At 59.6% G+C, this 23,340-nt stretch overlaps 1 protein-coding gene and 1 long non-coding RNA gene across 3 annotated transcripts; both read right to left on the bottom strand.

Annotated features, from left to right (window-relative positions):
* Positions 1–438: 438 nt before the first annotated feature.
* On the bottom strand, positions 439–2,591 carry GADD45A (growth arrest and DNA damage inducible alpha). Of its 2 annotated transcripts, XM_054834437.1 has the most exons (4): positions 2,469–2,591; positions 2,279–2,380; positions 1,967–2,180; positions 439–1,304 (listed from the first exon to the last, which is right to left on the bottom strand). In XM_054834437.1, the coding sequence occupies exons 1-4, from the start codon at positions 2,510–2,512 to the stop codon at positions 1,191–1,193; spliced, it is 474 nt and encodes a 157-aa protein (XP_054690412.1). In that variant the 5' UTR covers positions 2,513–2,591; the 3' UTR covers positions 439–1,190. The 2 variants fall into 2 exon arrangements, with proteins under 2 accessions (XP_054690412.1, XP_054690411.1); XM_054834436.1 differs by having other exon boundaries at positions 439–2,180.
* A 16,766-nt stretch (positions 2,592–19,357) lies between these two features.
* Positions 19,358–23,188, bottom strand: LOC129209111 (uncharacterized). Its single transcript, XR_008577984.1, has 3 exons — positions 22,567–23,188; positions 21,860–21,953; positions 19,358–21,397 (listed from the first exon to the last, which is right to left on the bottom strand). It is a non-coding gene; the product is annotated as an uncharacterized LOC129209111 (long non-coding RNA).
* Between the last annotated feature and the right edge of the window lie 152 nt (positions 23,189–23,340).

The following is a 23,340-nucleotide window of genomic DNA, read 5'->3' as shown; positions in this document are numbered from 1 at the left end:
GCCTGGCACAGAACCCCCTGGCCCTGGGGGGCACAGGGAACGGACCCCCAAGGGGCTATGGCTACCAGCCGCTCCGCTGGGCCTGCCGCCTTCCCGGGAAAGGAAACGCCGGGTCCGGTTCTCCTCCACCCGGGGAATCTGGTTTCCCCAATTTCCAGGAAAACTCTGGCTCTGCAGGAGTGTTGGAGCCTCAGAAATAACGCTTCCTCTTGTTTATCTGTGCCGTGAGTGCCAGCGTCGAAGAAAAATAAATAACATTTCCCGCAGCACATCAGCTGCTTTCTCATTTAATGGCGTGGGAGGAGCAAGGAATCAATCCACCCGGCCCCAGCGCAACAGGACCTTGCCCATGGCCAGGACAAGGAAGCAGCTGCCAAATGAGCCTTTTGGAGTGTACACGAACGCACGGCTTAAGAAAATAAAGCCCAGGACCAAGAGTTGGAGTTTAAACTTTATTTCAAAAAAAAAAAAAAAGAAAAGAAGAAAAAAACCCCCACAACACGACACAAAACCAAAAACCCGAAAAACAAAACACTACCCAATTTCAAACAATTATATTAACGTAGCTGCTTCTAACAGCCAACTGTTAAAAGATGTGTGGTTGCAGACCAACTGCTTAAGGGCATTCTGGTTCTCAAACCTCCAAGTATAAATAATTTTTTTCATCAATATCATAAAATAACTTACTATATATCTTAGCATAAAAACTTGAGAATTAACATCCCAAAAATACGATAAAATTGTTTGTAAAATGCTTCGATTAACCTTGTTTGCTCTTTAAGATATCTAAACCAGAAACTCCAAGTTGCACTTTAAAAAACCGGGAAGGGTGTTGGGCGTTTTCGGTGAGTAACCGGGCCGTGCGGCACCCCCGCGCATCAGGCAGGGCTCGTTCCTCCGGCGAGGCAGGCGCTGCTCATCCCGCTTCGCTTCCACGCTCGTCCCCATCGCTTCGGAGTCAACAAGACGTAGTTCAACTTCAGCCTAACCCCCCCTTGACATCAGTTTTGTATTTTTTTTGTTTGTTTTTTTGTTGTTGTTGTTGTTTTTGTTTGGGTTTTTTTTTTTTTCCTCCCCCCCCCTCCCCTGTAATCCTCGTGCCAGGGCAGGGAGTTACTTCCTGAGCAACTGCTAAAAGTATTGCAAAACTTCAGTGCAATTCGGTTCAGTTCGTTCGCGGCCCGGCGCGGTCACCGCTCGGGGAGGTTAATCACTGGCACCCACTGATCCATGTAGCGACTCTCCCGGCAGAAGCACATCAGCTGACTCAGCGCTGGATCCTTCCACTGCGAGGCATGGGGGTTCTGGAAAGAGAGAGGGGGGGGGAGAGTGCTTTAGCAGAGAAACAAAACCAACCCACGCAGAAAGAACAAGAGGGAAAAAAAAAAAAAAGCACAGCAGAAAACCCAGTGGCAATTGAAGATGATTCACGCTCCTATGGCAAACAAACAAACCAACCCCAGAACCACGCGAGGAGTTTCACGGCCTTGGACCCCAGGGCAGAGGGGGGGGAAAAAAAAAAAAATTAAAAAAAAATTACAAAAAAAAAATTAAAAGTTTCCTTTGGGCCCCTGCAGCTCCTGTGGGACCCTCTCCCCATTCTGGCCCACTCGCCGGACACGGGTCCGAGCCCCGAGCGAGGGCCGCAGCCGCCGCCGTGCCCCAGGCGCGGTCAGCTCCGCTCTTCCCAAACGACACCGAAACCGCGCTCGACCCCAGGCTTCGCCGGACAGAAGACGCGCTCTGCACGTTCCTCACGGCCTACTGGAAGGACGAGTTACGCCTCCGAGCCACCGGCACCTAAGGAGGAGCTGCCTGCACTGCCCAGCACCGGGCCGCCCGTCCGCAGCACCCCGGGGCCGGCGGGGGCCAAAGGGCTACGACCCGGCTCCTCGGCCGCTCGTACGAACACCGGGCCGCAGCGCGCTGAGCCCCGGGGGTGCCGGGCGGTGCATCCCCGGCTCACCGTGACCAGGACGCAGTGGAGGTCTGCGGGAGGCTCGGGGCCGGCGGCGGGCAGCAGGAGCTGGGCCAGCCGCGCCGGGTTGCTGACGCGGAGGATGTTGATGTCGTTCTCGCAGCAGAAAGCCTGGATCAACGTGAAGTGGATCTGCAGGGCCGCGTCCCCCGCCTCCTCCTCATCGGCCGCCAGCAGGCACAGCACCACGTTGTCCGGGTCCCTGCGGGGGGGGACAGCCGCGGTCACCGGCGGGGAAGGGGAGGGGACACCGGGGGGAAAGGAGGGGGGGGGAAAGCACCGGGGACGGGGGTCACTCACACGTTGAGCAGCTTGGCGGCCTCGTAGACACCGAGGGTGAGGCTCCGCTGGCTCAGCGCCTTGCTCAGCACCTCCTCCAGCGCGTCCCCCGCCTGCTCCATCCTGCCGCCGGGACAAGCACAAACAGGCCGTCGTCACCCGAGGCCGATACCCCTCCGCCGCACCCCCGCGTACCGTACCCGCACCGTACCTGCCGGCGGTGCGGTGGTCCCCAGGCAGCTCCTCCAGAGTCATAGTGCATCCGCGGGGAGCTGCCGGTGCCGCTCACCCACTCCCACGCGCTTCGCTCTGCTCCGCGCCGCCGCCTCTGCGGCACAAAGGCGCCCCGCAGGCGTTATCCCACCCGCGCCCGGCCAACCCGCGCCGGCCATATTTGCATACTCCCCTCCTATTGGTTCATGCAAATGAGGCCGCTCCTCTTCGCCGACGAGAAAGGCCGGCCTGACCTCGCGCTCACGCCGCCGCTACCGGCCGGGCCGCCACGGGAACCGACGGGGTGGTGGCAGCTGATTGGCCGCGGGTAGGGGAGGGAGGGGCGTGGCTTGTGAAGGGGGCGGGGGGAGGGGTGCGGGCAGCACGCGCCGAGGGGCAGCAGAGCGTGGCCGCTGCAGGCAGCGCGTGTGCGGGCCAAACGCCGGTTCCCTCCCCCGCCCCTTACCCCACACCCCCCACCCCCCCCCGCCGCAGAGACGGAGCAGACGCCGCTCCCGGGCCGAGCTGGGGCGGCAGCGGGCAAAGGTCGGGCACCGGCCGCCGGCGGGGACAACGCGCGTTTGTCCCCAAACCCGCGAGGGGCTGAGAGCCAGAGCTGGGAGCGCACCCGAGCCGCTCCCGGGCAGGGCTGGCCCGCACAGCGCTCCTGCCCCGGCATCCGGGGCGCCCAGCTGGGCCGCGGGTCATCGCGACAGGCAGCGCCAGCACGTCACGTTAAACGTCCCACCGGGCGTTTGGTTTTTCCCAGGCTAGGCCGAGCCCGAGCGACGCAAAGTTCACCCGCTTCTGCTGTGACGCCGGCGCTTCGCCGCGGGCAGCTTCCGTTGCCCGCGTCAGGCGTCGCCGGTTTATGGCGATACCCGGAGATAAGAGCGGAAAGCGCGGGCCGCGCCCTGGCAGAAGAGCCCCGGCAGCGCCGCCGGGTCACCTGTGCCTCATGGCCTGGCGTGTCCTCACCGCGGAGGCCGTGCAGCCGGCTCTGGGTTTGCGGTCGGCGACGTGGGGCAGAGCCGGGCCCGGCAAAGCTGGACGGGGCGTCTCTGTGCCAGGGCGTCGTCAGAGCAGCCTGGCACTGCCACCGATTCGCGGCCTCCGAAGGCCACGAGTTTCCCTTGAAATCCACGATGAGGATGAAGTTGTGTCTCCCCTGCAGCCACAAAGATTGGCCTTCAAGCGAAGGCCGACGCGCTCGGGAAATAACCTCCCCGGCTCTTTAAAACCTCAGCACGAAACGTTGTGAAATACCTGGCGCAGGCTGTAGCACTGGCAGTGGTGAAAGCAAACAGCGTTTTGACGCATGGTTTTCACCGGGAACGTGATAAAGCAATCCCTCGGCCCGACGCTGCGAGCGTTTTGCAGTTACAACGGCATGGCCGACGCCGCGTTTACGCGGTGCCAAGAGTAAACGAGGGGGTGGAGGGACCCACGGGCTGCGGTTGCACAACGTGGTTTAACGCACGGGCCCGGAGAGCATCTGCAGTGCCGGGAACGCGGTGTGGGGGCCCGTGCCGCCGTCCCTCCGGGAACCCGCGGTTTCCTTCACACGGGCTCTGGCTTTCGCTTCTGCGGCGTCTCCCGGGCCACGGTGTCTGCTCCGTGCGTGTGCGGTGGCAGCTTTTGTTGGTTCTGAACTGGCTCGTGCTGCAACGCGGGGAAGGTCAGAAGCTGGTGAGACCCTTCCAGCAGGTCCCTGCCCGGGGCGGGGGTTACCCCAAGCCTTGCCTTAGAGGACGCCCCACCACGTCTCCTGCTAGGCCACCGTATAACTTCCCGGTGAGTCACCGGCATCGCAGCCTGTGCTAATACTTGCAAGAAATACCTTTCCCGAGCGCACTCTGAAGCCTGTCATAGCCCGACGTCACGGAGTTATCCTGATTTACTGCACCGCCGGGGGGTGGGGGGGGGGACGGTGGCATTTTGCCGTGGGGGACGGTGGCATTTCGGCAGAGCCACAGCGCACCGGGCCACGCCACGGCGGCTGGCAGGCTGCTGCCCCGGGGCCTGGGCTGCTGCCCTCCGGCACGGTGCGTTGCTGGTGGCAGTTACGGCGCAAAGGACCCCGCGAGCGCTTCCTGCCGCGGTTATCCCTGCCTGGGGTGGGGAGCCACACCGGACTCCTCGCGACCGCCGCTACGGTGAAGCAATGCTTCACGTCGGCCAGAGCTGTGCGACCGCTCTGCAGCTGGGCGCTCGCGTTTGCTCTTCTGATGCTGACTTAGCTAAACCGTTGGTGTTGGAGCCCGGCGGAGGAGAGCTGCTCCCCCGGCCCCCCCCCGACCCCCCCACCCTGGGCCAGCTGGCTGCCAGGGGCTGGGCAGCACCTCACCCTCGCCGGCCCCTCCGCAGAGTTTCCAAGCGCAGGGTTGAACTTGGGGTTTCTCCAGGAACTTTTGCTGCCATATGGCCCGTCTCAGCTTGGGAGACCTCCGGGGAGGATTTCTTCTAATGGGAGCTGTGTCAAAGATCACGCTTGCTCAGCTGTCGCACCGAGAAGCCGCCTTCCTCCTGCGGCGAGTGCCAAAACGCTTGCCCAACGCGGGCTGTGAGCCAGCGCGGTCCCGCTGGTTCTGGCGGAGCGGGGCTGCAGACGGGACCCTCGGTGGTCCCTCGCAGAGCTTTTGGCAGCGTGCGCTTTAAAGGTTTGCTTGCATCGGTGTTTTCCTTCGGCTCGTAAACAGCAGCAGCTGTTTTCCAAGGCGGTGTTTGCTGAAGCGTGGTGCGCTGCGCCGGTGAGCGCAGCTGAGCGATGCAGCGTGGCGTTCGATACAGGCTGTTTGCAGAATCGCTTAATTAGCCATTTGGAATACAAGATCTGGCTACGAAAACGTTTTCCGTAGCAGAATATAGAGAGCGATTTCAGTAGCCCCTCGGTTGCGTTGGCTCCGGCGAGGAAAGCTTCCAAAAGTTTCCATATGTTCCCCCCGTGGGGCTCTCGCTGCCCATTGTCCTGCCGCTGCCGCCCTGATGAGATATGACACAACTTAACGAAGCCCACGGCATCAGGAGAAAGGGAAAAAAGCCTCTTTTGCATCAGGTGGAGGGACGGCAGATGGCAGGACCACAGCTAAACAGGTGGAAGCATTGTGTGGTGACCCTCCGAATTAAGTTCGGTTAATTTGCTGTATCTCTATTAGCAACTAAAATCTCCGGCTTCGCTGCGAGATCTCGGATTGTATCTCGCAGGCGGTCCGGCTGCGCAGCCCCATCTGTGGCCGGCCGCAGAGCTAAACCTGTCTCGAAGGCAACTGAAAAGCAGCTGAAGGCTCTTTTCTCTCTCCTCGGCAGCAGCGGCTCCCAGACCCGCGCCGGTAACGACGGGAGGCGATGCTCTAAAAATGCGTTTTCCCCGCAGGTTTCCCGGCTGGGGGCAGTTTTCCTTCCCTCCCTTTGCCCAGCGAAGCAGCAAGGATGCGCGGGAGGCACGCGGGTCCCTCCTGTTTCGCAGCGAGGAGACAGAAAGCGGCTGTGCTTGGGATGCACCTCGGCCGCCGTCCTGGGGAGCCCGGGATGGAGTCGGACCCGCAGTTGTCCCTCCGCCAGCTCCCAGCTGGCAGCTGCTGCTAAACCTCCCTCTTATCACCTGCCAAAAAGCATCTGGGGTGTTTTGTTCCCCCCTCCGCCCTTTAATCCTGACTTTCACGATTCTCCGGGCCGATGCCTGCAGTCCCCTCCGCGTTCAGCGTCGCAGAGACGGGTGGGCCCGGGAGCTGCGTCGGGCTCAGCCGGGGGGGCTTGGCACGTCCCCCTGTGCTGGCAGACCCCTGGCTCCAAATGTTATCTGGGGCCGTGGGTTTTAGCTGCCTGGTCGTTCAGGGCAGCTCGGGGAGCGCTGGGTTAACGCGCAGCGATTTAGGGGATGCCCGCTCGGGTTCGGCTGGAGCTGCCGCTGCAGCAGGAGCACGTTCTCGGCCAGCCAGAGACATGGTTCGTGCACATAAGAGCACCAAGTTGTTTAATTCAAGTTTTTGGGAACGAGACCAAACATCAAACTGTGTCAGTGAGAGGTGACTAAGCCCCGTCCCTGCCGAAGGGGCCGGCAGCCGGCCAAGCCCCTTCCCGGGGCGCTGCGGGGGGCTGCCCACGGGTGGTCCTGGCCACCGCTGCTGCTTCTGCACCGGGAGCGCGGTGCCGGGGGCCTTTCGGCTCCCTTTTCCCTTGGCTCCGTGCTGTCCCCGTGCTTGTGTGGCCCCGTTCTCGTTTGCAGCGATGTCCCCATCTGCTCCCTCGGTCCCCTGCCTTGCTGCTGTCCTACGTGGGACCTTTCCCCGGCTCCGCCGACCCCCCCCCGGGCATCCCATTGCTACGTGAGTGTCCCAGGTCTGGCCCTTTGCTCGGCACTGCAGAGACACGCTGCCCGCACCGCCGGGCAGCACAACACCCCAGCCGTGCTCACATAGCGGGACCATGTGTTCCGGGTGAGTGTTTCACTCCCCTTTGAATCAGCCAGATAACGAGGGCAGCGATCGCCTTTGCAAAGCAAACGCCAGCTTGCACATTCCCCGGGACGGCCTCTGGTCCAACAGTCGCTGCATTTTCCCAGCAGCACCCAGTCTCACATCGACGAGCCAACCCCCCCCACCCCGGCTGGTCCCGCCGTTTCCAGCCAGCGCAGGCAGCAGCATCCACGTTCACCTTCCCAGGCTGGGGCATCCCTGCCCACGCCGCCCCGGGGCCCCTGCGAAGGCAGAGCCCCCAGCCTCCGACGCTCTGCAAACTTTGGCGCGCTCGGCTTTGCCTCCCTGCAGAGCGGAGCAGGAGCCCGGGCTTGCCCCAGGTCTGCGGGACCCGGTTTCCCCATGCACCATCAGTGCGTGCTCCTTGCTCGGACACAGAGCGCTGCGTCCCCGGCCAGCACCGGCGGCAAAGCCGGGGCAGAGGTGGGGACCACGGACAAAGCCTGCAGCCCACGCAGGGCTGAGCCCAGCCGTGGCAGGGTTAGGGGCTCTGGGTAACCTGCTGGCAGGCAGCCCGCGCCCTGGCCGGGTGTCCGCAAGGCACTAAATCCACCCAAAAAGCAAAACCAGGGATCGGAGCTCGGGGACGGGCAGGCAGGCACACCTCCTGACGTGGGCACAGGCCTCCAAAGCCGCCCTGGGGGGGGGACGGACCCCTGTGTATACAAGACAAAAAATCGGTTTTCCCCTGTTTTCTTTGGAGGAGTTTCTCCATCCCCGATGGAAATAAAAGCGGGGTTCTGCTAAAGCAATGCCGGCATTCGGGGTTTGACTTTGGCCGGCGCCTGGGAGCGCGCGGGGCAGGCGGGAAGCGCGGCTCCGGCTGGGTTTGGCTCCGGAGCCAGGCACCGTGCCAGCAGCGTTCCTAACCGCCTGGGTCACGGGCGTGCGGCCGGGAGCCCGGCTCGGTGGCACTCTGCAGGCGGCACGGAGCGGGGATGAGACTTTCCTGGCAGAGGCGTTCGCCTTTCCCGGCGGATGCAGCGAGCAGCCTGGCCCGAGCGAGAGCCGCGCTCCCTCCCCGTGGCCATGGAGTTGTGCAGGTGGAGGTGGCGGGGGCCGACTGTCCCCAAAATCCCAAGTCCCGGCCCCAGAAGAGCGGGTGTGGGCTCAGGAAGAAAGGGGTGCTGGGGATTTTATACTAAACTGCGCCGACTGGTCTGGTACGGGGAGTTTCAAACAGCTCGGGGCTCCCTGCACCAAAAGGAAACAATTGCACCCCCGGCTTTTGTTGGCAGAGGTGGAAACCGTGAGCGAGGACGGCAGTGAAGGGGGCGGGGGTGAACGCTGGCTGTCCCCCCACGACCCCATCTGCATGAAAGGAGAAAAGTTGGGGTGCAGGACCCCACGTTCGGGATAACGGTATCTGCTGCTCTTTGCAGAGCAGGGCTGGCTGCAGACCCCTGCCCCGGGGGTTACCTCTCCCAAAGGTGGGGGGGCAAGGATCTGGGGGTGCAGGGATCTGGGGGCATAGCGGTCCAGGGGATCTGGGATGTGTTTGTCCCACCCCGGTTTGCCAGTGCTCAGCACATTCCTGCTGACCGCCGCGGTGCCGAAGCATCGCTGAAAGGGATTCGGGTCTCACCGGCCGTGGCACGTGGGGTTTGGCAGCAGGCTGCTGTGCTGAGCGGGCTGCGGGAACCGGCTGGATTTGCACAAAATAAGGGACGTGCTCCCGTCAGCAGATGTTCTCACCTGCAGCCAAAAGCCCGTGCTGCTGCCGGCTCCCGCTGCCCCAGCTGCAGCAGCATCCCAGCTGCCCCTCGCCGAGAAACTCAGGTGCGGGGCTGCGCAGGGAGCGGCGAGCGGGCCAGGAGCCGTGTTTGGTTTGGACTGCTCGGAGAGCTGCAATAAAAACCAAGCGCCTTTGGTTGGTGCTGCAGGAAAGCGTGCATGGGGCTGGGAGAGGCGTGCAGGCAGCCCTGCGCCGGGGACCGGAGAAAACACCGGAACCTGGGGTGGTGGGGCCGGCCGTGCCCCTCGAGCTGGGGGGCTTTACTCACCTGGGCCTGAATTGTTATTGCAGAGGCCCGGGGATTTGGGGACAGCGGTCACACCCCAGGAGCCCCACGAACAGAGAACGCAAGCGGGAGCCCTGGGAGCGCTGCAGCCTGGGTAGCTGCTTGAATGGCTTTTTCCTCCTGAGCAGAAGTCGGGCAGCCCGTGGCTGTGCTGCCTCAGCAAGGCTCTGCCCCGCTGCCGGCTGCGGGCGGTTAAGGCTCAGCAGCTCCTGGTGCCTCTTAATTCAGGGCAGCAGAAACCAGCGCTGCTCCGTGAAACCTGAAGCGCGCTGGAGAGGGCAGCTCCTGGCACCAATGGTCCCTCTGCCCGCTGCCAGCCCTGGCCCTGGATGCATCCCTGCATCCCTCCTCTCCGGATGGGAGGGGATTTTTCCCACCCTGTGCTCGGGTCTGATCGCAGATACCCCCATAACCCGCGTCTGCGCCGGAGCTGTGGCAGGGGGACCCGGTGGCCTGAGCCACGGTGCCGGCAGGCCGGGCGCACGCGGCAGCGTCGGGCGCTCGCACGAGCCCTCCAGCCTGGCCCGGAGCTGAAGCCTGGGCAGTGCCGGGCAAAGTCCGGGAGCTGGGACATCCACTCACCTCCTGCAGCACCACTCCCCAGATAAACCTGCAGTAAAAGGTAAAAATAAACTTTGTCCCATTTAATAGCTGCGTGGAATCGTAAAACAGCCCACGAGTGGCATTTGCATGAGTAAACACTTTCCTGCCCGCTTGCTCCGTGCAAGGGAATTGGCTTCGTGTGAAATCGCTGCGGGAGCCACCCCGGCCCTGCATCCGCAGGGATGTTTCCCGTTCGCCGAGGGTTTTGCTTTCCCCCCTGCCTGCAGGAAAGCCCCGGTGGGAGCAGCAGGGTGTCCCCCCCCCCGCTCCCCGGTGCAAACCCAACCGCTGGTCCTGAGCCCCGTCCCGCACACGAAAACAGAGACCTGGGTTTGTTCACCCTTTTAGTCAGAGTTTATTGCTGTTCCTGTGACTGGCGGGTAGGTCGTGTGGGGACAGGCTATGAGTTTACATTAATTTTCATTTAATTTTCTCATATAAAGCACTGAATGGGGGGGGGGGGGGAGTATTTAGGAATAATTTAGGACTCTGCAGCCCTGACTTTGATGGCAGTTACCGACTACTGCAGTATATATAAACGAAACCACGACGTTTATTCGAAAGCCGATTTAAAACCGGCCAGAAACGCAGGAATCTTATTTTCAAGGTCACTGGCTAAGTTTTTTTAAGGACCTTCCCCCCCCCCCCCAACTTTGCCCACCCCAAAGGCTGCAGCAAAGCCTTTGCATGCTTGGTCTCCCCCCCCACCCCAAAAAAAAAAAAAAAAAAAATGTTGTTGAGGTGATTCATCCTGCCTGCTCCTGCCTGCTCCTGCCCGGCTCCGTGCGGCTGCGGTCGCCGCCTCTCCGGCCCCCCCCCCGAATCGGGGGGGGGGCCGGAGAGGCGGCGACCGCAGCCGCACGGAGCCGGGCTGCCCCCGGGTGGTGAATCCCCGGGTTGCCCTATGGAGCAGCGTGGAAGGTGTTTCTGGCTCCTACAAGTCCGGGGAAAAAAAAAAAATTGCTTAATTTTTTTTTTTAAAAAAAAAGGAATTTTGCACTATTAACAAAAAAAAAAAAAACCAACGAAGTGCAACGTGTCGCGATAGAAAATCGGGTATTTGCTGCCTGTCCCGGGGTGTGCTGCTGGGGAGTGACTTGGGGTTTTTTTGGGGGGGGGGGGGGGGGTGAGGTTGGTGAACCCGGTTGGGTCTCTGTGGGTGCTGGGCCAGCCTGTGGGAGCGGTGGGATTGGGGTGCTGCTGGTCGCCCGCACCCCACGCGCCCTTTGTTGAGCCGCTGGCCCGTGGGGCTGAAGGCTGGGAGCCACCGACCCCCCCCGCTCCGGAGAGGGCTTGGGGTGCAAAACTGGAGGAAAAGAAAGGGTGAGAAACCTTCCCGCAGCTGCAGGAGCAGTGGGAGCGAGGTGGGGACATCCCCTCCGGATGGGGACATCCCCTCCTGGTGGCATCTCCCCACCAAACCCGTCCCTCGGCACAGGGAGCGGCTGCAGCCCCCGGGGGGGACGCAGGGCCCCGGCTCAGCCCCAGGGCCTCTCTGCCCCCCAGCCCAGAAGCTCTTTAGGAGAAATTAGAGGGGATGAAACAAGCAGAAAAAATGCAGTGACCCATGCTCCGGGGGATCTGCACCGAGCTGCTTCCCGGCTGGCCTCATGGAGCAGCAATGTCCTGCGGGGCAGGAGCAGGGCCGGGGGCTCCCCACTTCTCCGGCCGCACTGGTGTCACCGCGCTGCCCGCTTCCCTGCCTGCAAAGGGGACAAGGAGCTGCCCTCGCTTCCTGCGGAGCCCTGACCGGGGAAGGAGCGGATGGGTTCCAAGCTCGTGAGCAAGGAGGAGCGTGCAGAGAGCACCGGGTGCTTGCTTGGAGGATGCTTTCCTGGCCGGTGCAGGGGCAGCAAACTGATGGCAAATTAGCACTCGTTAATTGAGTTTTAGTATTGTTGGCATTGCAAAACTCAGTGAATTAGGATACGAGAAGACCTAGGATTCCTTTATTCGCCACCAGCAAGCCCTCCTCTGTGCCTGCTGCAGTGTGGGGAATGCTGACAGCGAGGGCTCAGCCCGGGTGGGTGTTTTGGGAGCGGTGGAGGTACCCCGGGTGGCTCCGCTGCGGGGCTGGGGCAGCCCGTCCTCGTACCATCACCTCAGTGTTCGAAACCATTGAATAACCCCGAACTTGTGACTCTAGTCCCAGGGAAAGGTGCAAGCAGCCATCCCCACGGTGCCGCAGCCCGGGAACACCAGCGCTGCTGTTGGGCAGCAATTCCCAGGGAAGGAACGGGGCAGAGCCTGGAGCAGCGCCTTCCAGGCCAACCCTTTAACATAAACTTGCATCCAAGGTAATTTATTTAGTTTTTATTCAGTTCTGTAGAGCCGTTTAAAATATGCGTATTTTTTAATGAATCGTGTCAAGGGTTTTTTTCAGGATATACGCTTCTAAGGAAATCAAGTGTCGCTGCTACAGGTCCCTGGTGCTGGAAGATTCCCTCGTCCCGGAGCAGTCTGGCACATCAGCCCCGGGATGCTTGCGGAGGCCAGTCCGGAGAGAGAGCAGCAAGCCACGCTGGTTTTATTTTCATGTATTATGGGAACCGCCAGCACTTTTTAATTAGGAGGATTTTTGCCTCTTTTTCTGCTCAGGAGCAGTCCCTAGGCAGGAGGCAGTTTTCTCTGGTTGCTTTGCAGTTACTCGTGTAATGATTACCCCGCTTGCATACATTCGGGTAAAGCAATTTCTAGCGTTGGTATCACTGTTTGCACTGTGCAGCTCCCTCCTCCTCTGCAGCTGCGCTGCGAGCTGGGCACATACTGAGTTTTCGTGATTTTTCATTTGGTTTTGGGCCGGGGCCTTCCCAGGGGCTGCAGCAGTGTCGGCTCCCGAGCGGTGGCCGTGCACGGCTTGGGGAGGAGCTGGACCGATGAAATTCCGCATCTCTGGAGCTGCAGCACCCCGGGGCTGCGGGAGGGTGACTCCAGGGTGCCAGCGTGGGACGTGGGTTCCCATTTTCCCATTCTGTCTCCCGGCTGGGTCCCAGGACACCGCGGGAGCCGTTAACGTGGAGCAGCCATGGAAGAGGATGCCCGGGGGACGGGGAGGGGGTGTGGGTCTGTACGGCTGGCAGCGGGTGAGCTGTGAACCAAAGGGCTCCTCTGGAGGCTGAATAAAAAGGGATTTCCTTCGGGAAGGTGATGCACCACTGCGAGGAGCCTCAGCGGGAGGGATCCCTGTCCCAGGGAGGGGTAAGAGCCCGCCAAGGCGGCAGAGGTGGGCCAAGCAGCCTGGCAGAGGCTCCTGGCGCCGAGCGGGTGCCGTTCCACACGTAGCCGCCCGCTTTCAGACAAAATGTTAATAACACTTTGTTCTTCGGTTCCTTCATCAGCAGCACTCAGGGCGATTCACAGGCGGCAGTTGGTGCGTGCAGCACACCCACGGCAAACGCAAATCCCTTTTTTCCCCTCTATTTTTTCACAGGCAGGAGCCGGCAGCGAGGGGCTGCCCAGACCGCCAGCGGATGCCGTGGGGACGGGGACGTGCTTGGTCCAGCCAGGTCCCTGCTGCGTGGGGAGGGCTGGTGGCTCGGGCAAGCCCGGTGGCTCCGTGGCCCTTCGTCACCAAGGTCTGGCCCCTCGCTGCAGGCTGCACAAACCGCCGCTATTTTTGCTCCATTTTTATAACGCCTTTTCAGCCAGGAAAGTAGTGTCTGGGTCTGGTTCTTCCTGCAGTCCTCCAAAGTCTGTCTTTAGTCACGTTTGTGGTTACGGGAGATGTGTTGTGGCCAGGTGTCCCTGCATGTCCCCCCGGTGCTGGGGACCCGTGCCCTGTTATCAGAGCGGGACCCCCACCGTGGACGGGACCTCCACCACAAACAGGACCTCCGTCACTGGCCCAGGACCGCGCTTCCCACAGCACCTTATCGGAGCCGGCAGCCCTGCGGCTCTCTGCTCGTTCATCTCTTTATCTAAAGCAGCAGCCGCGGGGACCCTGCGGGATGCCAGCGCTGGGACAGCCGGAGAGCGATGTGATGTGGACAATGAAGCACACCAGGTTAAAACCTCTGCATGGGGAGGCATCCGAGGTCTTGCTACCAGGCTACGGGTCAAGTGTCTCTCGTCTCGGGTGCCGGGACGTGCTCCCACGTCGCTGGTGGATGAGAGGACCGCTGTCGCAGGAGTCACGCGGGAGGGCGGCCAGCCAAAGGTTGCACCTCCCAGGCAGGAGCCGAGAGCGCTTGGGATCTCTCAGAAACACGTTCTGAGCAGTTGCACATCCCCCTTAGGCATTTTGGGGGCTGATGCGTTAATGATCGTGTGCGATGGAGAACCAGCCCCTCAGTCCTCTGCTTGAGCCTCCGGTGCTCAAGGCTCTGGCCCCGCCAGCAGCCCCGGCTGAGGTTCAGCCCCCCTTAACCCCCCCGGCACCATCCGTTGGAAGTGCCGGTCTTTGCACCGCAATCCCCCCGCCGTACGTTGGCTACGGGCTCACACTGGCAGCAGCACAGCTCAGATGGGCTGAGGAACCGCCCCAGCTCCACTCCGCACCCCGAGGATGCACAACGAGCCTGGCCGGGACGTGCCGCAGCCACCGGGATTTGGGACCCCGGCACCGGCTGGGTGCTGAGACCCTTTGCAGGGCAGGGGACTGGGACGAGCCAGAGCCGTGGGGAACCTCCCGAACTGAACTGCCGGCAAGAGCTGGACACGCAACAACAGCCCCGGGGCTTGTTTGGGCTGCAGAGACCTGCGCAGGTCAGGCCACCCACGTCGCTCGTTAGCAGAGAGCCAGGGTAGTTCCTCTGGCTGTAATCACCCTAATGAGTAGTTGTCTTGCCCAGCTGCAGCAGAGGCAATTCTGTGACCTGCTTTCGGTGTGTTTGATCTTGCTTTTCTTGTATTTCCTCACCCGGGTGAGCCTGCTGCCCCAGCAGGTACGGTCAAGCGCGCGTGGTCCGAGAGCGCCCAGGACCGGCACGTTGACTGAAGCCGATGTCCTCTGCCGCTCGCCGCCAGCACCCAGAGGCTCGGTGGTGTGCCCTGCTCCGCTGGGAATACATAGCTAATGAGTGACTGCCAGCATCACCATTAATGGCTCAGGCTAATCGCCCAGGCCTGACGTGGTGCGGGAGGAGGAGGTGATGCATTCCGCACACTCGTTACACACGAGGTTTGCTGCATGGGAGCTGCTGCTCCCGCACATCCCCACCTGCCCAGAAATCCACGCCTGCGGTTTGCTCCGAGCCTCTGGGATGGGTTGGAGATTTCCCTCGCTGGTTCCCGGCCTCCCCGACACCTCTGCAGAGGTGTCATCCCTGGTGAGAGGAGCCAGCGGCCATCGGAGGCTGCCGTGGCGGTGAATCACGGCCGCTTTAATCCCCGCGTCGGTGCCCTGCCCTGCAGCGCTCGTCTGCCGCAGCGCCAGGCACGAGGGCTCGCCGACGAGCTCGGGTGAACGCCGACGTGCCGAGCGATGCCGCAGCCCGGCCCTCCGCCTGCAACACGGCGAGGGGCGTGGGATCCGTCCGCTGCCCACGTGGGATGCTCCAGGAGAGGGATGGCTCTGCTTCTCCATGCCTGCTACAGGGGACTGTATTTCCGTGCGGAGGTATTTCTGCATCTCAAGAAGAGTTAAATCAGTGCTGAATTACACCCCCAGGCATTTCTGGTGCCTGTTTTGTGTAAGGACTGTGGCCGCCTCCAAACCACCACCCCGGTGGCAAGCATGGGATCTCTTCCCAGCCATCTCCGGGGGGGTAAGCGCTGAATTACTCTCCCATGAATCCTCCCCTGGGTTGGAGGCAAGGCGACCTCGAAACCTGGCTCTGCCTGAGCACAAAATGAGGGAAATGCCCGGAAATACAGGCATGAAGCAGAGCAACGCCTTCTCCCCAGGAGCGATCTGTGCGGACGAGACGGGCTGGCTGCGTGGGGGTTAGTGGGTCCCACGGGGCTCACCCCCACCCTCCCGGCCCCCACAGCTTCCCCGGCTGAGCGCGCCGGAGCCCCACGGCCCGTCCCACGGCCTCTGTCCTCTGCAAGGAGCGCGGAGTCTGCGCTGCTGCACGCCTCGCTGCAAGCCGCCCTCGGGCGCAGCATCTCTCCTTACTCTGAAGCAGCTGCACAGCGCCGTGCTGGTTGGGGAACTGCAGGACTGAGGGACCCGGCCCTCTGCACCCCACCACGAGGTGCTGCTTGGGGACATGTTGGGGGTTCGGACCTCCCACCCGCTTGGGGCCACGCACAGGGGAGGGTGACGGCGTGGGGACCCTCTCTGCATGGAGGAGCAGCCGGTCCCCGGGCGTGCGTTGCTGCGGGGCAGGGGCTGGCGCTGAGCAAGGGCACCCGCAGGAGGAGGGTTTGGGGTGCGGAGCGGCACTGCCTGGGCCAGCACGGGGGGGGCTCTTGCCAAAGGCTTTCGCTCGGCCTCTTGGCAGCACGCACAGAGCTTGTTTAAATCAAACACAGCGGAGCAAATAAAAGACTCAGCTGACTGCAGTGCACTGGGGAGCCAGCGACAGGGTCACCCCGAGTGCCGCACACCCCCGGGGACCTCTACTCCCTCCCCGGGGTCCTGCGGGGCTCCGCTCCTCCCGGAACAACAGCAGGCAGGGAGAAGCAGACAGGGAGAAGCAGGCAGGGAGAAGCAGGCAGGGCAAGGGGAGCCAGGGCCCTGCCCCATGTGCAAACAGCCATGGCTGCCCGCTGCCCGCACAGGGTGCTCCCGGGCTGGGCTGCTGGCAGGGGCGGCTTGGCTCGGACCCCGGGGCTGGCCCAGCCCCAGCCCGGGTGGCTTTAATTTTAAATGCCTCTGCAGGGACAAGTAAGAAAATGCAAACACAAGCGCTGGCTCGTGTTTGGGACAGGTCCCTTGCGCGGGAAGGCTGGGGAAGCACTGCGGGTGGTGGAGCCGCTGCACACCCAGCAAATGGGCGCGCGGGGCGGCAGGAGGAGGGTTCCAGGTCGGTTTGCGCTGGTCTCTATTAGAAATTGCTGGTGGCAGGAGGGAGAGCTGCAGGGCAGATGTGCGGGAGAGCTGGGTTTAGGGCAACGAGTCTTGTCTAACCCATTAAGTTGGTGACTTCTTGGGGGCCGGGGTTTGCAGCACTCTCAGAGTAACCAGGCATGAGCCAGCTGCGATATCGTTATAGCTACAGATGCAGCAAAAGGCAATTTTTAAAATAATACCCTGATACGGTGGAAATTTCCCTTTTCTGGATTGCTGCATTTCTGTGTCAGCCCAGAAGTATTTCTGCTTACAGGAGCATCCGGAGGCGGTGGACGTGCCTGGGCTTCCTCCGGGCCCTGGGAAGGACCATCCCGTGCTTCAGGACAGACCACCCGGTGCCGTGCTGCGGTGCCATGAGGCTGGGGGGGGTTTGCCGGCGCGGCAGGGAGCTTGGCCGAGCTGCCGGCTCGCAGATGTCGCTCCTGCCCCTTGTTCTCGTGCAGCTGCCAGGTGGGAGGCTGTGTCTTCCTTAACTTAGCCCTGCCTTGGCCCTGCCTCCAAATAACCGTCCGCTCGTTCCCTGCCCTGCATTGTGCTCCATAAAACAAAAGGGCCCTTTTTTTTCGTGCGACAGCTGAAATCTGGGCTTTACGGAGCGGCTGTAGCCAGCCCGCAGCGGGCAGAGGGGGAAGGAGAGGCTGGGGAGCAAGGCGAGCGGGCAGGCTGAGGATGCTGAAGGTGAGTGCTGCCTCTCCGCAGCCCCAGCGCCGGGTAGAGGCGGCTGGGGGGTGACTCAGAGCAGTCTCGCCTGCTCCTGCTTCGCAGCTCGCCCCGCCGTGTCCCTGCGAAGCTGCCGGCTCAGCAGCCCGGCCCAGCTCTCCCACGGCCGCCCTCCACACCCTGCAGCCTGTCCGACTCCGATCCAGGCACGCAAACAGGATGGGCTGGTTTTCGGCACGGAGTCGGGCTTGGTGCTGCCCGGGCAGCCGGCGGGGCTTGGAGGCGGCGCTGCTGAACGCAGCTTCATCCCCACGGCCGCTTCCCCAGCGGGACTGGGACCAGCCGAAGCTCTCCTGGACAGCCTCGGTGGCCGTGTCAGCGTGGGGCACACTAACAGTTGTACCCCAGGGGTTTTCAGCATCCTACGGACAGCGCCCGGTCCAGATTTTGACTGTCCGTTTGGACACGGGGCGGTGAGTCAGCTCGCTGCAGACACGTCCCGTTTGCACAGTGCGGCTCTGAACTCGGACTTTGGCCAAACCTGTAACTTCGGGATGCTTGAACCCAAAGGCCCAAGCCCAGCCCCAGCTGTCCACGCTTACAGGCAGGACACAGGCAGGGATGCAGGCAGGGCAGGACACAGCCCCAGGCTTCTGTCACTGGCATGGAAAGCCACGCCGATAGCTTTTCTCTGAAACAACGTGGGTTGCGGGCTGCTTTGGTTCATTTTCTAGGAGATGTTCACGGGAGCGGTGCAGCACAAGAGCAGCCAGCATGGGTCCAGCTCTGCCCCTGCAACCGGGGCCGGGGCAGGCTGTGGCAGGTATCCGGGCTCCTGCGCGCCTCCCACGTGCGTGGGAGTCCCAGCCATCACCGGCATCCCCAAATGCCTCTCAGGGGTGGTGTAACCCCGCGGGCACCTGAACCCCCAACACCAAAGACTGCGGCTGTGGGTCAGTGTGAGCAGCAAGGCCGGCGTGAGGGGCTGAGCTGCCCCGTTGAAGGTGGCAGAGAAGGTGTGGACAGGAAATGTAACTCCCGACGCTGGACTTGCTGCTGAAAACACAGGAACGTGCAACCACGGGCTGCCCCACGCTTGGCTGCAATCGTGGTTTAACGTATTCCCCTTCCTGCCAGCCACAGGGCTGCGGCACGACCCCAGCCAGCCTAAAAAAAAAAAAAAACACGGGGAAAAAACCAGCATCTTTGCTTTTTTCCAGCCAGATCGGGGCCCTGATCCAGCTGCCGGTGCAGTCCCGTGGACGGTGTGCCAGCACAGCAGCAGTGACGGCCGTACGTGGGAGGCGGCAGCAGGCAGAAAGCGGCCGTGTCAGCTGCAGCCGAGATGGGAACCTGCCCGTGGAAGCGGGAGGCAGTTTTAGCTAGCAGGCAGGAGCAATTTTCTCCCCAGACAGTTACCAGCTGGCCCAGCGGGTTTCACTTTGGCATGTCCCACTCTTCCCAGCGCTGCTGCACACGACTGTTGGCCATTTCGCTACGGCACCTTCGTTTTTCCCCTCTAATTTCCCACAGTAATAACCCCGAGAAGAGCTGCTGTGGGTGCTGGCAGTGGCAGCCGGAGCAGCTCGGCAAGGGCTGCTGCAAGCGCAGGGGCGCCCGGGCAGGAGGGCTCGGTGTCTGCAGGGGCCGAGCCGAGCAGGGCGCCTGCTGCACGCGCGGGCTGTTTTTCGGTGCAGCATTGCTAACTGCATTATTTAACGCGTGGCGGGTGCTGGGGCGCAGAGGCTCCCCTTGGTCCCGCAGCACCTGGACCCCGGCGTCCCTGCGCTCTGCTGAGCCTTTTAGGATGGAAAAACATTTCTTCCTCCTCTTTTCTTTCTCTGTCTTTTCAGATTAGCAAGGCAGCAAAGCCCCCTCTCCTCCAGCGTTGGTCCCAAGGGAGCTGTTTGATCGGGGCAGCCGAGGCAGCTCCTGTGTACCCCAACCCTCCTGGCACCCCCCAACCCTCCTGGCACCCCCCTCCACAGCACCGGGGCCTCAGGAGCTCCAGGAAGGGGCGGGGAGAGGAGAGCTCATAGAAATAAGGCACACCGAGGCGATAAAAGCAGTGTTTGGTGTACCTGACCTTCTGCTTTGTAAAGTTCCAGTGCTGGTTTTCTAGGCTAAAAATACTTTTTACCTTGACTGCTGTGAAGGAAGAACACTTGCCTGGCAGGTTGTTTAGGATTCAGGGGAAGAAAGTTCAGGCAGAGCTCAATTAGTCTGACTTAATTTACAAGTGAAGTTCTGTGTCTGCGTGATTTGCTTCACTTGTCTGTTGCACATTTTAATGCACGGAGCAGTACCGGGCTTTTTTATTCTTCAATGCACGTACTTAATGTAGAAGCGCTGTTGTTATTCACATGTTTACAGCCCTCATAATGAAACTGTTGTTTTTTCTGCTATGAAACAAAATATCTAGTCCTGTGCTGAAACGAGCAGAATACGTGGGAGGATAAAGCGGTGTGGTGCAGATCGTGTGTCTTCTCGTAAGCTCTGCCTGACTTCTCCTGGTCATTCCTGTTGTCCTGCCCAGCACCGCTTACCTCTGGGAGTTCTTCTCATAGGGGATCCATGCGCCTGAATGCGCTGATGCGAACAGCTCGGCAACAAGTGTTCTGCGTTCTTGCTACCTGCTGTATTCACCGCCACGAGCAAGCCTTAGGTACCGCTTGGCCACCGCGATGTACTTTATTTTTATGTAAGTAATGCAATGCAATGCAAAGTAATTGCAGAAGTTACAGTTTTAGGTAGTCTGCTTGCTATCTTCCACCATCTGCTACTTCAGCCTCCCCAGCACTGATGTGCTTTGCTTATAAAAAGCGTCAGGAATAGGTCACCCTTCACTCTGCGCTGTCTCTGCTCAAGCCATACGATGGCTGTACAGCATCTCCGTTTGAATGGTCGGTATCTTCATGCAGCAAATTGAAAATCCAAAGAAAACAATTGCCAGAACAAACTGAACAAGAAGTTGCTAAGTTTTTCTGTGGCACACAATGATTATGTGATACCTGAAGTTTGGTCATGGCCATACCCGACTTTATTCAGAAGCAAACATAATGTCTTCTGTACAAGAAATCGCTGTAGGAGAAGATCCATCTGAAAAAAAAAAAACAACCAAGCAACCTCCTCCTTGTCTGTATATCGTATGTTCTGACAGCAAAGTAACACGTGTCTGGAGAAAACCAGCAAAATAGATTTATAAAGGTTCTTAAGTTAAATATTAGGAAAAATATGTCTTGGGAGCAGAGCGAGGACCCAAACAGATTCTTCTTCCCCTGCCCTCAACTTGCTGCATTTCCTATTCTTGCTTAATAAGCAGGCAGCCAACAGCTGCTGGCAAAGCTTGAAAATAGCATGAGTGTAGCGTGTCAGAAAGCACTCCGTGCCTCTTTTGGTAAGCAGTGCCGGAGCGGCTCCTTAGGTAGGTTATCTATAGGCTGGCTTCGGCCAAGGAGCGTTGCATGTCCCAGCCATAAATAGCACCAGCGATCTACTTCTTTGGGTGGTGGACATGTTGGGTTTACTCCAGTGCGAAATGATAACACAGGTCTCTGCTATGCAGAACTGCATCAGCGTGCCCAGTCTTCAACGCCAGCTCCTGGAAGCCTTCTGCGCGTGTTTGAATTACCCCCTTGCTGTCTGCTAGCATCTAATGACTGCACCAGCAAGCAGCGTTAACGAGATGACTGTCCTGAGACCGACGTGTGGGGTTTCAGTGATTTGGAAGCCATAATATAAAAGTTACATCCTTGATTAGAAGCAGAAGTGCCGAGTTAATAGTCCTTGGCTATTTAATTCCCAGGCAATAGTCATCCGCTGTTCATATCTTCAGTATCGATTGCAGTTCAGCATCGCTGAGCGTGCACGAATGTTTCTCTGGCAGGAAATTTTCCCGACGTTCGGATAGCAGCAAAGCCCCAGACCTCGCAGAGCTCTCTCAGCAAGCCGTGCCTGCGGCATGAAAAGCACTTGGGGCCGTTTCTCCCTGAAGCGATGCACAGGAGGGTCTGGCTGCGGCTGGCCGTGGTTCTGGAGAGCAGAATCTGCAGCATCTCAGCCCAAAACATACTGAGAAAAATATTTTCCTACTCCCCAGGTGCAGGAAGCCAGGCTTTTTGGCTCTGCTGCTCATGAGGTCATTGGTTTGACTTGAACATACATGGCACTCGCACGGGTACAGCGGTAGGACTCTCCCTCGGCGTAAAGGCTCCCTGTTAGTTCAGAAATTTGTCTTATGGCCAGAAGTGCCTGAAAACTGTGAATTTTATTCGGTGGACAACATTGTCGTTTGGACTTTTGACCCCGTGTGGTTAATTGTCGGGCCTCTGTTGCAAATGCCAACGTGCAAGCAGGCGGTGCATGCCAAAGCACGCGATGGTCCCGAGAGGAGCCGGAGCTTCCTACCCTGCACCCTGCAACTCCCGGTTCTTGCTACGCAGAATGAATCAGTCTGGTTGTTGGTGATTGTATTCACATGATGATCAAATTCCCCGTTTACATTAAAATAATTTGTGTTTAATTCAAGGTGTGACCCAAAACCTATTATGCTATTATTGCTTGAAGAAAATACTTGGAGTTCTGAGGATATCACTTATGGTGATGACGTAATACCCCGAGAACAGGGCGAGCACCTTGCGCGAGCGACGCAGTGCTTCGATCCGCCTTAGACCTAGCAGTGGTACTGCAGGAGGGGCTTCCTCCAGCGCAGAACAGGGAAGGCTGATGAAAAACAATCAATGCGACCAAAATAATTGTCAGCTCATCTAGAAGAAACGAAACTGCAGACTTACTTTTCAAAACCAGTTGGTTTGTGGCATCTTCAATTTATGAGCAAAGCGCGTTCAAGAACTGAGCAAATGAAATGAACTCCTAAAGCAATTATTTAAAGAGTACGCAAGGCAAATATTAGAAATATTACCCTTGCTGAGGATAAAGTTAATGATGCTAACAGGTACCAAAAGTTCTGACAATTTATTTAAAGATATAAACTGTGAGCGTAGGGAATAGCGCTTTAGGACATGTCAAATCTGTGCCAGTTAAATATATTTTAATCTCTCGATATAATTCCCACTGGCTATAAATAGAACTATAAAGACTAATTAATACTGCAAATATTTACCATCTTCATTTGATACTGTCTTCTAATTGTGTATATCTGCTAATTAGATGGGTATAAATGGTAATGCAAGCCGGAAATTTCATTATACACCTAAGATCAAGGTAAATCTGGCAGGTTTTGAAACAGTAACTTTAATAGGTTATAGCAGCAAATCTCTTAAACCCACGTTACTGATGTTGCCTTCAATGACACAGACATTTACCTCAGCGTCATGCTTTACAAAGCAATTTAATGCTGGTGAGAGCTGTCAGACTCACCGGTTTTGAATGCAAAAGCGCTCTGTATCTTCAGCAGGCAACGCGTCGCCGCGTTAACCCCATCTCTTGACAGGACCATGTCCGCCCTCGCCCATCCTCCGTACTGGAGAACGTGGGGTACTTCACTTTTTTCAATCTATTTTTAAAAAGCAGCAAGATGGAGAGGAAGGAGAGAGAGAGAAAGTCAGTAGTTTCATGTATTTGTGTGTTTACCGGGACACGTGCAAGCATGGAAGCATGAATTCGTGAGCGGGTCATGCTTTCACTCAGGCATCTCAGTACGCTCTTAAACCCAGCCTGCATCATTTAATCCTCAAGTAAGCTCTACGTACACCCCAGCCGTTTGTTGCACTTTAACGGGCGAATTCGTTAGGAATCTATGGATTTTTTTCCCACTTTTTTCCCTCACAACATCCTCGGCCGGTTTCTCCACCGAGGCAGAGCCGCCGGGCCGAGCGCAGGCCGAGGTGCGCCACAGGCACGCGCCCAGCTCCTGAGGAGAGCGGGCTGGAACCGGGGCGAATGGCGCCCGCCGCCACACACGCACGCCTTAAGAGTTCAGAAAGACGCTTAAAAAAGAGGCACATAGCGTCAGGACTGATGTCATCGCTGCCGGCAAACCCCTTCCAGGGTTCTCGGCATCCCCCCCGCCCCGCCCCGCCCCGGGGCCTGGGTCGCGGCCGGCGCCGGGCCCCTTCAGGCGACCGCTGGGGTCCGTTGCGGGGCCGCCGAGCCCACCCGCACCGAGCGGGCCCACCGCAACTCCCCGGCCCG

The sequence above is a fragment of the Grus americana genome, chromosome 8, assembly GCF_028858705.1.
Source record: "Grus americana isolate bGruAme1 chromosome 8, bGruAme1.mat, whole genome shotgun sequence".
NCBI lineage: Eukaryota > Metazoa > Chordata > Aves > Gruiformes > Gruidae > Grus > Grus americana.
Note: the sequence above shows the minus strand (reverse complement) of the source record. Positions and strands in the feature narration are given on the sequence as shown.

Coding starts and splice junctions, on each gene's coding strand:
- GADD45A (XM_054834436.1), bottom strand. CDS start 2,512: ATGACTCTGGAGGAGCTGCCTGGGGACCACCGCACCGCCGGCAG. Junction 2,381..2,468: donor GACCACCGCACCGCCGGCAG/GTACGGTGCGGG, acceptor TCCCGGCGGCAG/GATGGAGCAGGCGGGGGACG. Junction 2,181..2,278: donor GCCGCCAAGCTGCTCAACGT/GTGAGTGACCCC, acceptor CCCCCCCCGCAG/GGACCCGGACAACGTGGTGC.